General features: G+C 50.9%; 1 protein-coding gene across 2 annotated transcripts; it reads left to right on the top strand.

Moving 5' to 3' along the window:
* The first annotated feature begins 560 nt into the window (after positions 1-560).
* Positions 561-11,673, top strand: POLR3D (RNA polymerase III subunit D). 2 transcript variants are annotated; one of them, XM_005285117.4, is made up of 9 exons: positions 561-707; positions 1,688-1,865; positions 3,275-3,318; positions 3,605-3,756; positions 4,855-4,979; positions 5,723-5,894; positions 6,797-7,068; positions 7,905-8,057; positions 9,587-11,673. In XM_005285117.4, exons 2-9 carry the CDS (start codon positions 1,701-1,703, stop codon positions 9,707-9,709), a joined length of 1,206 nt encoding a protein of 401 aa, XP_005285174.1. In that variant the 5' UTR covers positions 561-707; positions 1,688-1,700; the 3' UTR covers positions 9,710-11,673. The 2 variants fall into 2 exon arrangements, with proteins under 2 accessions (XP_005285174.1, XP_023961332.1); XM_024105564.3 differs by lacking the exon at positions 561-707 and adding an exon at positions 716-836.
* Positions 11,674-13,973: the final 2,300 nt, after the last annotated feature.

The following is a 13,973-nucleotide window of genomic DNA, read 5'->3' as shown; positions in this document are numbered from 1 at the left end:
TTCAAATAAAAAAAAAACAGTGAAATCTCATGCAATCCATATCCTCCAGGAGTTGGGGCTTTTAAGAAAAACAGTAAGTATTGCAAGAGTTGGCAACACTGATTTGCAAAGAATAAGATGAGGGGCATCAGGTATTTAAACCATGGATGCCCCTAGTAAGCTTCTAGCAGCATTTACCTCCTCTCATCCTGGGGAATTTTGCTAGTGACAGTCTACGGTACAATTCTTAGCATGGGCATTTAGATGCCAGTGTGATCTAGAGGGTTGGTTGGCAGGGTGATTGTGGCATTAGCGTAGGTAGGTACTAATCACAGTAGTGGGAGGAGAGTGATTGGGAGTCTGGACTCCTGGGTTCTATGCTTGATTTGTCCACTTATTTCCTTTGTCACCATGACAAGTCAGTGCCCTGCCTCAGTTTCCCTCCCTGCCCACTAGAAGCAATTATTTCCCCAGTGTAGTAGGCGACCCTCACAAAGATGGCGCCTCCTTCCTCCTATGTCAGCGGTCGCCCCTCACAAACATGGCGGCACGCTCTTTTCTCCATTACGAGTGCGAGCCCCTCACAAACATGGCGGTGAGGCGGGCGTCCTTCCACTTTCATTGCCCCTCACAAAGATGGCGGGAGGACGCATGCGGGCTAGAGTTGAAAGGTCACTCGTGGGGTCACGCTTCTTCCTGCTTGCTGCTGCTGGTCGAGGCCGGGATAGGTAACAAGGGTTGGGGTCTGATGCGGGGTCCTGAGCCCTCTATGGATGGTGCGTGTCTGGGCGGGGGTCTGAGCCCCCTATGGGGGGGAGGTGCGTGTCTGGACGGAGGGTCTGAGCCTCCTATGGAAGGTGCGTGTCTGGGCGGGGGGAGGAATGAAGGTGATTGAGCTCGCTATAGGGGGGTGCCTGGAGATAGGTTCAGAGGCTCTTATGTGTGTGAGCATGACCGTGGGTGGGGTGGTGTCAGAGCTCCCGAAGGGGGTGCACACCTGGAGATGGCAATATGGGGTTGAAGCCTACTGGGGGGTGGGGCTGCACGCCTGGAGACAGGTGGTGGGGTCTGAGCCCCCTATGGGGTTGCCTGGAGATGGGGGAGCCTTGAAAGGGAGGTGTCTGAGACTCTTGCTGTGGGATATTGAGCCCCTATAGTGAGGGGTCTAAAGAAAGAGGGAGCCCTCCCCCTATGGTGAGGGAGAGTTCCCTCATAACATGGACGCTGGGAGGTAATTGAGCACCTGCGTGTGGGGAGAAGTGAAGGGGTCAAAGCTCCCATGTAATGAGGGGGATCTGATCGTGTACAGCAAAGGTTCCAGGTGGGTGTGAGCGTGAGCCCTGAAATAGTGAGGGCTGGGAATGTGGGCCTTCTTTCTGATCCCCTTTTGGGGAACTCGTCCCAAGTCCAGCAAAAGGCCGATGACCTACAGAAAAGATCTCCCAACTCGGCTGTCCTCCTGTGCTCAGTACACCTTCCTTACATGCAGGCTGTGCCCTGCCCCCCCCCCCTCCCCGCACCCTCCGAAGGTCACTTCAGTTAATCATGCCCCTGATATCTCAGGTCTCTTTTGTCCCTTGTGATATGTTAATTTTTTGTCCTCCACCTCCATTCCTTCCGGCGGGGAAATGAGTTTCCAGGTGTCAGCTCTTTGGGTTGCTGGAAATTTCAGCTGTTTTTTCCCCCCTCTGATGTTTCTCTTCCCCAGGTAACTGGAAAGGATGTCGGAGGGGAGTTCAGGCAACGACGCTGGAAATCCAGGCAGCCTCCGGCCTGGACTCACTGGGGCACGGGGGCTGATAGGGAGGAGACCTGCCACCCCCATTACCCCCGGGCGCCTCCCCTCCATCCGTTCCCGAGACCTTACCCTTGGAGGAGTAAAAAAGGCAAGTGTCCCCGATTGCACAGAGAAGACTGCCCTCCTGACTTTCTTTAACCAAATAAGAGGCCCATAAAATAAATTTGATCTCATTTTATAGAACCTGATCCTGCACCCACCAGAGTCAGTACCACTGACTTTACCATGTGCCGGATCTCGCCTGTAGTATCCATGACGTGGTGCTACAGTGATCAAGAACACATAGTCACTGGCACAAAGAATTTGTAGCCTCCACAGATGTGCTTAGTGCTGTTATAGGGACACTTCTTTGAGGGATGTTGCTAATTGTTCTTGGCTCCTTTTTGGAGTCTAACGAAAGATGCCTCCTCCTGACATTAAAAAGCTTAGAGACCTGATTTTTATTACAATAATTCCAGTGTCAACTTGTTTTTTGTATCTATCTGCCTGTCTCGGCTGGAGGAAGGGGCGTAAGCTAAACACTAACTGCTTGGGTTAAGAAGAAAGTTGTCCATTTTGTGGTGGCTTACACCTTCCTATGCAGCATCTGATAAGGAGGAGACAGGATACCACACTAGATTGACCACTGGTGTGGTTTGATATGGCAGTTCCTATGTAGTATAGTTGTTGGATCAGGAGCCTCTGCAATCAGAATTCCTTGTTCTGTTTCCTTCTCTGACACTAACTCCTTCTGAGGCTTTGATCAAGTCACTCTTTCTATTTCCTTTCCCCAGCTGGAAAGTGGGGGAATACGTATCTACTCGCCTTATAGGGCAGGATGTGAGGGTTAATCAATGAATGTCTGGAGAGCAGCTGGAAAACAAGCCTTAGATAAACAGCATTATTCTGCTTTGAACTGGCAGCCTGGGCAGGACCTTGCCAATCTCTGCATGTTTCCTTGTCCTCTGTAGCCTCTTCTTTCAAAGGCTGCCCTCTAACCCATTCCTGATGTCACGTGAGCAATTTGTGTAACTGGGGCTGGCACCTTCTGTAGAGGTAACTGGGCAGGGAGTTGTATGGGACACAAATGCATTGTCTGAGTCTGCAATGCAGCCGGACTGGTTCTGTGCCAGGCTTCCTCACTCCTGTTTGTAAAGCATCTTTCATCCATAAACGCTGAAATAGTCAGAGCCTAGACAGACATTTGGGTGCCCGTGCATAAGATGGCTTGTAAACAGCACCTCCAATGGGGAGAAACTATTGTACCATGATAAAACAAGAGACTGATGTAAAGTACCTCCAGACGGCAAGATTTACATCAAGGGCCCAAGGCCTGGTTCCCTTCAGCTCCTACTGAAATCAGTGGGAGCTGAGGTCTCTTAGGATCTAGCACCGTGTTACAGAGCTCAGCAGCAGATGGTGGGGTCATCAAATAGGTTCCCATTTGTTTTCTGAGGCTTATATCTATCACTTTCTGAACAAGTGACGTAATCATTTTTTTTTGTTTTTGTTTTGTAGAAAACTTTCACCCCCAACATAATTAGCAGGAAGATCAAAGAAGAGTAAGTGGCCACCTTATATTGTCTCAGTGGAGTGGGATGTGATCATCTAAAACCAAAATTAATGTGTTCTGGTTGCTGTGCACTATTAAACAGCCTCCACGTTCCACCCCAGGGGTGGCTGCTTTGCAGTGATTGCTATAGACAGTTTGTAAAATATTCTGTCATCTTCTGAGTGTATGTAACTACACTATAAGATGTGAGGGTGGATCATTTCAAGTGTGTTAGGATTTAGCAGGAGCGTTTTAAGCTTGTAATAAGCAATACCCCATCAAACCTTTTTCTCCAGGCCAAAAGAGGATATCTCCATCAAGAAAGAGAAGAAAGAGAGAGATCGGGATCGGCAGCGAGATGGCCATGGGCGAGGCAGAGGGAGGCCGGAGGTCATTCAGTCCCACTCCATCTTCGAGCAAGGCCCAGCTGAAATGATGAAGAAGAAGGGTACTGTTAGCAGGAGTGTGGACAGCACTTACGGCTGTGGGGGCAGGAGGGTGTCACAGAAGCCACTTTTCCCAGAGTCTCCCTTCTGCTTTGCTTTTTCTCCTTGGAGATGACTTAATAACGAAGGCCACTGGTAGGGAGAGATGCTGCATTTCGGTGGCAACTTGAATGATCCCTGTGTCCGGCTTGCATGTATCTTTGAGCCAGAATTGTTAAAGCACTTTGGAATGAAAGGTGCTGCCCATGGGTAGATTGTTTTTGTTAACGTTGGTACTGCCTTTATGCAAAGGTCTGAAATAAAATGATCTGGGGTTTGGAAGGGCTTAGTTATCCACGTTTGGGTAAGAGAGCTCTTTACCACAAGGTTACCAGTTTCAATCCAGCTCATTAAAGTCACCACTGTTTGATTCATTGTGTGGTGGGTCTCAGTGCTGTTCCTAGTGGGCAAATGTCCTGGTGGCTTGTGCAACATGCACTTGGGGAAGTCAAGACTGGAGAGTCTTCCCTGGCTGGAGAATGAGGTCTTGTCTTCACAGCAACATGAGTTCAAGCTGTAACCAAGCTCCCGTTTGCGTGCACACACCTAGCTCGAGTTAAGTGGTGCTTTAAAGTCAAGCTAACTGAGCTGTTGCGGAGTTGTTGTAGGTTGATGCTCAAGTACTGCTAATGCTCAAGCTACTAATGCAGTGGGGATGCAGCAGCCTAAGTTATAACAACTCATCAGCTGCTGATCCATTCACTCCGTGTAACTTGAGTATTGTTTTGCACTGTCACCATGCTCACTCGAGCTAAGATAGCTCATGTAGTAACTTGAGGTAACTTGCAGTGAAGATTAGCCCTGAGCTACCCTCTCTCCCCAGAGGTGCAGTTCCTCTAGGCCAGAGTGGGGACACGTTGGCAGGCTAGTGTTGGGGAGAAGCTTGCACTGCTTGTGCTGTTCTGTTCTAGAGTGGAACAAAGGGATCCTGGGCTGCAGGGCTCTGAATCTAGAACCACTTAATTCACACCAAGAAAAGGGGGATTGAAGTACAGTGCTCAGCAAAGGGATTAACCCTGATCCAAACCTTCACTCCTGCGCTCTCCTTCTCTTTCACACAGGCACCTGGGATAAGACCGTGGACATGTCAGACTTTGGACCTTCCCACATCATCAACATAAAGAAAGAGAAGAGGGAGACGGATGAGGAGACCAAGCAGATCCTACGGATGCTGGAAAAGGATGATGTAAGCAAGGCTGGGAGGAGGGGGCGGTACCATCAGGGACGCAGGGCTATAGTTCTCCAACCTGCTGGAACAGAAGAGCCTACTCCAGGATTGTTCCATTGGAGGGGCGTCGGGAGGTTGAGGAGGGAGTTTAGGGCTTCTAATTCCTTGACGTTTGTTAGTCTGGGAGTCCCCAATTCTAGCCCTGCCAGCAGGACACCTAGGGCCTAGTGGCTGTTTCCCCAGAGGCGGGGCGTCCTTGCTGCTCCCCAAGAGTCAGTTTCTGCACCCAGCAGCGGGAGCTTCAGGCTCACCACAGGTTACTCTCCTGACTTTACTGCCTCGTGGAGAGGAGAGGATACTCACATAGCCTGCTCCTGCAGCAGTCATGGACAGCTCCCATTGACTCCCGTGGAGTTGGCGTGTACACAGATCAGACCAAGCACTCTTACAGGTTGCGCGGAGTCATAGAATTACAGTATGTGGGCATGGTTGGTGTGCAGGACTGGAAGGCAGGATTCCCGGGTCGGGTCCTTAGCTCTGCTGTCAACTTGCTATGTCAGTGACAATTGGCTTCCCCCTGTACCTCAGTTTCCCCTTATGTAAAATGGTGGTGGGGGGGTGCCTATCTGCATAGGGGTTATGAAGTATTTGTCTTTGTGTCTGGTGGCCCTGATAAGTCCTAGCTGGCAGCTCTCCCCTGTCTGGCAATGAGGAATATTCTACCTTCTGACTCCTTTCCCTCTCCCTCTTTCCTCCTTCAGTTCCTTGATGACCCACGCTTGAGGAATGACATCCGGAACAAGCCAGTTCAGCTACCCCTGGCCCACTCAGGCTGGCTATTCAAGGAGGAGGGCGATGACCAGGAAGATGTGAAGCCTTTGGCCACCAGCACCAAGGAAGAGATGATGGACGTGGATTTGCCTTCAGTGAAAGGTACTGGATCCAAGCCTATCATGGTCAGACTCTGTCCTGGGATCCCTGTGTGGATACACCCTGGGGGCTAAGCTCACCAGCCCCAGCTACAGCCTCGCAGCTTGAATGCTTGGGGTAGTGGAGCATGGAGCTGATCTGTGCCCGTGTACTCACAAAATCCAAGCATTCAGCTAAGCGTACTGGCTATTGACTGAAAGGTGTCCCTGGGAGGCCTCCCTAGCAGGTCTCATACATTTGGTCTGGCCCTTCTACTTCCAGCCTCCCTGCCCCAGTGAATGGGGAGCAGAGGCATATCAGGGGTCCGCTGATCAGAAGAGGAACAAGGTACAGAGGTTGCAGGGGGTGGAGGGAAACCGCATGGGGATGTGACCTCTTAGTATGTTGGACCATTCACAGCAGCACAAGAGGTACAGTGCTGTACAAGTCTGTTCGCTCTGACTAAGGATGGTTCTTGTCTCCAGCTCCTGAGAAGGGGATGAGAAACCACACAGAACCAAGGGTGTATTCAAGAGGCTCAGTGTGTAGCCCAGACATTAACTACATGTGGCATTTCCTGTCATCCTAGTCACTAAGGGTCAGGTCCTGCATGGTGCTAAGAGCCTCAATTCCCACTGACTCCCAATGGGAGTTGAAGGTGCTTAACTCCGTACAGGATTGGGCTTGACAGATGAAATAAATGCACCAGAGGTCAGCGTTCTTCCTGTGCCCCTAGCTATTCTGCTGCAAGATTTGCTGCAGGTGGCTAGAGCCTCTTTCTCTCCCACCCCCAGGGGGTGTGAAGCGGACACTCCCAGAGCATGGGAAGGTGGCTGTTGTCTAACAGGGTGCTCGTGGTGGAGTACAGGTAGCCTGTGACCTTATCTCCACCCCAGTGAGCTCTGCGGTTTTGTCTCTGCTCTTAGTGAAAGAGGAGCCCCGCGATGAGGCGGACTCAGAGGAGCCACCGGCGGTTGCCAAGCCATCTCAGGCAAAGGCACCTCCCAGCTACCCGCAAGACATCTCCGTGGCAGAGCTGCTGCAATGTCTGAGCCTGACCAAGGAGGAGGAGCTAGTCTTCCTGCAGCTGCCGGACACGCTCCCTGGGCAGCCGCCCACGCAGGACACCAAGCCCATCAAAACGGAGGTGCAGAATGAGGAGGGACAGATGGTGATGGTGAAGCAGGAGAAGAACCAGGTACAAGGTCAAGCGGGACCCTCACTGAATCTTCCCTGGTGTGGGAATGAGATAGACACTGTAGCAGGGGGCCGGCATGCTGTGCGTCACCCCTGTTAGACGGGCGCTGTATGCATATATTGTAGCTAGGCGCTAGGGAAGCATGTGGGCTCAGGATGCCCATCAGCAGAACTTGTAGGTAGAGCCTAGCTAAGAGCTGAGCCCTGTCAGACAGAGGCTCCCCCTGGGGCACTGGTGTGCATGTGCAATGGGAGAAGGAGCAATGCAACAAGGGACAGTCTGTGTTGGCATTTCTGGGAATTTTGCTGTATCCAGTGGTGAGAGACCTGGGGTGGGGAGGGCACACAGGCAACTTTAACAATGCTCCCCAATCCCTTTCCTTCACACACTCCCGGAAAGCACCTAGGATTTCATTGGTGCAGTTTTTGTAAGCAGCTCAGTCTGCGTCTTGGCTCATAGCAATTCCCACTTCCACTATGCAAGTTTCCCAAACCCGTTGGCCTTTGACATCCTACCAGCTTGAGCCAGGTGACAGATATGCTTGCAACCTCGGCACGTAAGGAAGGCTCTGGTTTTGAAGGAGGCTGCTTTGTTTCGACACTGATGGAACTTGCATTAAATTTTGAAAGAGGCAATTAACGTCTCTCCAATGATACAGCACACCTGAGCCTCATTGCATGGAGATGGAGACCTATCTTACAGGTTCTCTTACTCCTCTTTGGAGAAACTCCTTCCAGGAAAGGCATGAGCATCCCAACTCTTGACTGGAGAAGAGCACTGGGGTGACCAGGGCAAAGAAGCTGCACCACTCTAACCCTGAATGTTTCTCTCCACAGGAGGCCAAGCAGGCTGAGAACATCTGCACCCTGGGGGACCTGCCAGAAGGGCAGGTGGGGAAGCTGCTGATCCGCAAATCAGGAAAGGTGCAGCTGGTTCTGGGCAAAGTGACTCTAGATGTGACCATGGGGACCCCCTGCTCCTTTTTGCAGGTATAGCTCGCTCAGCGGCCAGCATGCATGGGAAATGGCTCGTCCTTGCATCTATGGTGAATTTAGTGCTGGTGAAAGGTGACAGGTTGGCAGCCTGGGGAATGCTTCCTCCATCCCTAAACGCTTGCTTGCTGCCCCATTGCCTGTGTGTTTCATTGCCTGACTTGGCCTCAAGGGACCCCCTTCTACGCTTGAGAGGAACGTTCTCTCTCCAGGGTCTGTTCAGTCCTTGGCCTCTCGACTGAGATGGCTAGTGAGAGCCAGTTGTTGGACATCATGGGTCACAAAATCCAGTACATCCCCTTGGTATATAAACACCATCTTATGGACCCCTAACTGCTAGGAATTGGGCTGAGGCTCCAAAACTCATTTCATGAGGGGCCCATCCAGCAGCCGTCAGGTAGCAATGACTTTATCTACTCTCCACCTGGGCCTGACTTGAACCAGCGCCCCGGAGGTGCAAAGTTCTGTATCTAAATCTCACTCCCCTGAGCCATCCACTTGATGTGCCCTTTGAGCTGCTATCTTGGAGCAATTATCTGTGGAGAAATTGGAAAGGGTCCAGAGAAGAGCAACAAGAATGATTAAAGGTCTTGAGAACATGACCTATGAAGGAAGGCTGAAAGAATTGGGTTTGTTTAGTTTGGAAAAGAGAAGACTGAGAGGGGACATGATAGCAGTTTTCAGGTATTTAAAAGGGTGTCATAAGGAGGAGGGAGAAAACTTGTTCACCTTAGCCTCTAAGGATAGAACCAGAAGCAATGGGTTTAAACTGCAGCAAGGGAGGTCTAGGTTGGACATTCGGAAAAAGTTCCTAACTGTCAGGGTGGTTAAACACTGGAATAAATTGCCTAGGGAGGTTGTGGAATCTCCATCTCTGGAGATATTTAAGAGTAGGTTAGATAAATGTCTATCAGGGATGGTCTAGACAGTATTTGGTCCTGCCATGCGGGCAGGGGACTGGATTCGATGACCTCTCGAGGTCCCTTCCAGTCCTAGAATCTATGAATCTTATTTGGGGTCAGGAAGAGGCCCCAAGATATGAAGGCTTATAGCATCCACACCCCAGCACTGGAAGTGTGGAGATTATTTTGGAGACAGTGGATGAGAGAGAGAACCCCAGCTCACTTGCTTTGGGAGGACTGGGGGAGCCTATAGTTTAGCAAGGATTTGGCCTACCCTAGTCATCTACTGGCTATGTCTGTAACCAGCACACGGGGGATCCTGGTGCCCAGGCAGCCAGAAGGTAAGTTTCTGGGCTCGGCTCTCCCTGCTAGGAAGGAATTGCTTCCCTTCCAGAGTTCAGATGCATACAACAGAGCATTAGAAATCAGTGCTTGACGGGAACGTAACTCACTCATGGAATGAATCAGGGCCAGGGAGTTAAGCTACAGCATGGGTCTCTCGAGTGGTCATGAAGATTGCATCTCCCTGGCTTGGGGAAACTTTCTCTTTATATTCATGGGCAGGTAATCTCTAAACGGAGTGGATCTGGCTGTTTTTAATGGTTTCTCCTGTGTTGTTGAAAGGAGCTGGTATCTGTGGGCATTGGAGACAGCAGGACTGGAGAGATGATCATCCTGGGACACGTGAAGCACAAGCTGGTGTGTTCCCCAGACTTTGAGTCCCTCCTGGAGCACAGGCATCGATAGGAGAAAGGAAAGAAGGGGCGGAGTTCTCTGTGGGATTCTCCTCTCCTTGGTGGAGGTTCAGCCCAGAGGTGGGCTGCTCCTCTCGTCGGCCTGGGACATCCATCCCTGTTCGGGTTCTGTTCTGGCTACAGGAAGCAGGTGCATGTCAGAGGAGGGTTTCCCACTGGGGCCGTGCAATGCCCTCTGTGCCACTACGCTGCCCAGGGGCATCTTGCTCTTAGAAGCCTCCCATCCATGTTCTTTGCTGACTGTGCTCCGAGCGAGGGGAGTTGGGAGGGCTCCTCCCCTCCAGCTGTAGCTATAAACAAGAATTACAGGGGACAAATGCACTCCTGTCCCCACTGGCACAAGTATACATATGTTCCCACCCTGTGTATATAGAAAAGCTACAGTGACTCCAGCCTCTGCCTGTGGACCTAGCTCTGGACTTGAGACAACTGGGGTTCGGGTTTCAATCACAGGTGAGGTGTGCCATAGCCTTTTGGTACCAGTGAGGGAGATTTCCTTCCCTACTCCTGACTGTATATGAACTTGCAGCATCTTACCATGTCCACCTGCCTTGCATTGCCAGAATCCCTGCATCTAGCCACCACCATTGGGCTGAAGGAGGACTGGTCCAGGAGGCACGACAAAGCAACTCAAGCTGCTTCCTTCTGCTCCCTGTGATTGAGTGAGCTGCCGTTGCCTCTGCCTCTTTCACCCTCCCAAGCCCTGCTGGGAAAAGCCCGGAAGCCAAGCCCAGGGCCCCATCCTGGAGACTGTTAAAAGTTTAACAGTGGTTTCCCTTTGGCCAGAGATATAAAGTGAGCTGTTCCTATGGGCTCCCTGATCTGCCTGTTAACACCCAGGTTGAAATTCTGCCTCCTTAGCTGTAGCAGCCTGTATGTGTCTATAGGATGTTCACACTACAGTTAGACACCCTCGGCTGGCCCATGCCTGCTGACTCAGGCTCTCTCTAAAGGGCTGTTTAATTGCAGTGTAGCCTTGCGGGCTTGGGCTAGAGCCTGGGCTCTGGAACCTTCCCATTCTCAGGGTCCCAGAGCCCAGGCTCCAGCTCGGGTCCGCAAGTCTACACTGCACTTAAATAGCCCTGCAGCCTGAGTCAGTAGGCACAGAACAGCCGCAGGTTTTTATTTGCACTGTAGACATACCCTGAGGCACTACTGCTCTTTAGGAGGGGTATGCAGTCATTCAGGGGCTGGCTTTCACATCACCCAGTGACTGCCCAGAGAGAGACACTGCCTCTCATCCTGGCATAAGTATTCCTTTAAAAGGCTAGGCCCTGTGCCCAGTAAATGTGTGATATGGCTTTGTGGGTGAATTTCCCTCATCTGTGAAGCTGAGAGACCTGTTTGCCAATGTCCAGATAGCACTTGGAACTCCTGAAGTGCTGTCCAAGTGCGAAGTGTGTGTTTTCCAGCCTGCCCCACTTGGAAGCCATGGGAAAAGGTGCCAGTAACTTTGCCAGTCTTGCTTTTGGGAGTTTAATGTATTAAAATGTGGCCTTGGTCCAAAATGCGTTCAGCACCCTTCAAGCTCCCCGACCTGGCTGCTGACGTAACAAGTTCCCAGTGCATTCATTGTATTATTGAGGCTGTAGAGAAACAGGATGGCCAACACCGCCTGTGTTTAATGACCGCTCAGGTTCTGGAGTACTCCACAGAAACCAGCTAATTCCACCTCTTCTGCTGAGTCTTCAGACACCCCTAACTCCTCCTCCGGTTTATGTGAGCGGCTAAAGATAGCTGTCTACCTCCCCCAGCCGCTTGTGCCAATGAAGTGGTTTCCCACTGGGGTAGTTGCTTTTGGAAGACCCAGCAGCTTGTCTGTGTCTGGTGGAGCCAATGGAAGGAGCTGCACTTGCTGCAGTGTGGTGTCAAGGCTGCTAGATTCTACCGGGAGCATTGCATGGGTTGCGTGTGGAAATCAAAGTGGAATAAAACTGCTTCCGTGTGCACACGTGGTATAGGTGTGTGGACTACAGCTTATTCCTAGCAGGCTATCGTGCGTCCTCTCTGTACTTAGTATCTTGCATGCTCTCCTGTCTCCCTGAAACTCTCTATCCCCTCCACCCAGCATTTGGTAATCTGCTCTTCCTTGCTGCTGTTTTCCAAATCTTGTCATCCTAGAGGCCACCTTTTCCCATCTGTCTGCCCTCTAGCTCCCTGCAATGTTGCAGTTATCTTTCCTCAGAAGTATCTTATATGCCCTTTTTGCCCAGCCCTCTTTCTGACAGGTTGGATGTACTGTCACAAGCCGGGTCAATAGAATCTGGGCGTTTTCTGTGGGGTTCATCTTTTCTCCTCCACCAAACCTGTTGCTTGAGATGGGCTTGGTATCCTAGTCTGCTCAGTCCCTAACTCTTGTTTAACATACACTATATACAGATACTACTGTAGGAGGCAAGGAGAGTCATTCAGTAAATATTCACTATCTGGTTAAAACAAGCAGCCACTTCTGGTGCTACTGCAGTTTTGATAGAAAGCTGTGAAATCTCAAGGCTTTATCTGATGGGAACATAAAACATCCCGCTCTCTGCAATTCAGAAGGCAGGAGCAAAGTCTCACTTATCCAGATAATCAGCTTTATTGGCCTGAAAACTAGGTCTGCATGCTGTGAGAAGTGAGGGTATTAGAGGTATGTCCGTCTGCAATTGCTAAGGCCATTGGACATGTTTCTGCTGGGATGAATGATGGTGTAATGGTCAACCTCTGAGTTGGGCTCTATGGTTTAATGTTCCCTTGACTCAAAGGAGGGTAAAATAAGGTGGAAAGTGCCCATCTTTGTAAGCCCAACTTGCTTCTAACAGTTTGGCTGTCTTCAGATGCAAGCTCCCAGCATATTCATGGCATTGATGCACTATACCAGTGTTTCTCATTCTTTTTGATACCCGGGACTGGCTTGCTGCCTTCCTAAACTGTGTCAGGAAGTTCTCAGGGACTAGCACCGGTCCAGGACTGGTCGTTGAGAAACACTGTTCTACCCAACTACAATGGCCAGGAATGTCTTTATTATTAGGAAAGCCTAGTGGATGGGATTTCTATAGAAAGGCTTTTAAGTCTCAGAATTTGGGTATTGTCTGTGCTGACAGTCGTACTGTTGCAACTCGTATCTCTTACATGGCAAAACATCAGAATCTAGAGCCTAGGCCCACTAGCTATTGCATTGTCCCCTACAACGAGGATACTGGAGGAGTGTGCCTTTCTGACAGCCAAAGCTGCAAGCAAGTCCTGTTGTTGGAGGGTTGTTCAGGCTCTCAGGAGATCCTTAGTGTGCTGTATGTGCCCCCTCCCCTGTTTGAGCATTGGCCTGCTAAACCCAGGGTTGTGAGTTCAATCCTTGAGGGGGCCACTTAGGGATCTGGGGCAAAAATCAGTACTTGGTCCTGCTAGTGAAGGCAAGGGGCTGGACTCGATGACCTTTCGAGGTCCCTTCCAGTTCTATGAGATAGGTATATCTCCATATTAGCTAATTGGCTGCTGTCTTGCTTAGCAGGTAGGTTTGGCAAAATGCACCTGTAGAGCTGCCCCTTAGACCAAATCGTTCCATTGGGACTTAACTACCATAGGATGCTACCACATCTAGCCTTGGAGCCCTCCAGAAGGAATGCAGTTAATCAACAGGGTGCTCTAAGGGCAGCTCCGTACCTGAGTGGGGATGTCCTGCAGATATAGGAGTAAAGAGGAACTCATGGCCAGGGGAAGGAGGTCACTCAGGATTTGTCTTTATTGGTGTATTGAGTTCTTAATGTAACGCACCATCTTGAAAGCCTTCAGGTTCAGCATTCCTCCCTGGATCCCCTTCTGGCCCACCAGGATGAGGCACACTGGGTTGGCCAGGGCGACGGTAATGGCATAGGTGCAGGTGTCACTGTTGTCTTGCTGTTTGGTCCGGAGGTCCATGGTGTAATTGTGGGTGTCTGTGTAGAGATTGTCCCGGATCACCAGACACCTAAGCCCACCCAGCGTGGCTCCCTCGGTGAGAAGGGTGTCTCTGTTCCTGCCCAGGAGCGCTTGGATCTCCTGCTGAGTCATGTTTGCCAGAACCCCACCTGGGTGGGCAGCCAGGAGCTGCTGGTGAGCCATGGAGATCACTGCTGCATCACAGCACAGCCCGTCTTTCATCAAGCTGCTGATGTACTCCTGCCAGCCTGACATCCTGTGATCTGTGGCGCAATGTGTGCCGCTGCGCCCACCTTGCTGACGTGGAAAGGTGGAGAGGAATGTCTCTGATGGTAAGGAGGTCCCTTGTTCTAACCTCCAGC

This window comes from Chrysemys picta, chromosome 2, assembly GCF_011386835.1.
Source record: "Chrysemys picta bellii isolate R12L10 chromosome 2, ASM1138683v2, whole genome shotgun sequence".
In the NCBI taxonomy this organism is placed as follows: domain Eukaryota; kingdom Metazoa; phylum Chordata; order Testudines; family Emydidae; genus Chrysemys; species Chrysemys picta.
The sequence above is the reverse complement of the archived record's forward strand: the minus strand, read 5'-3'. Positions and strand labels throughout refer to the sequence as shown.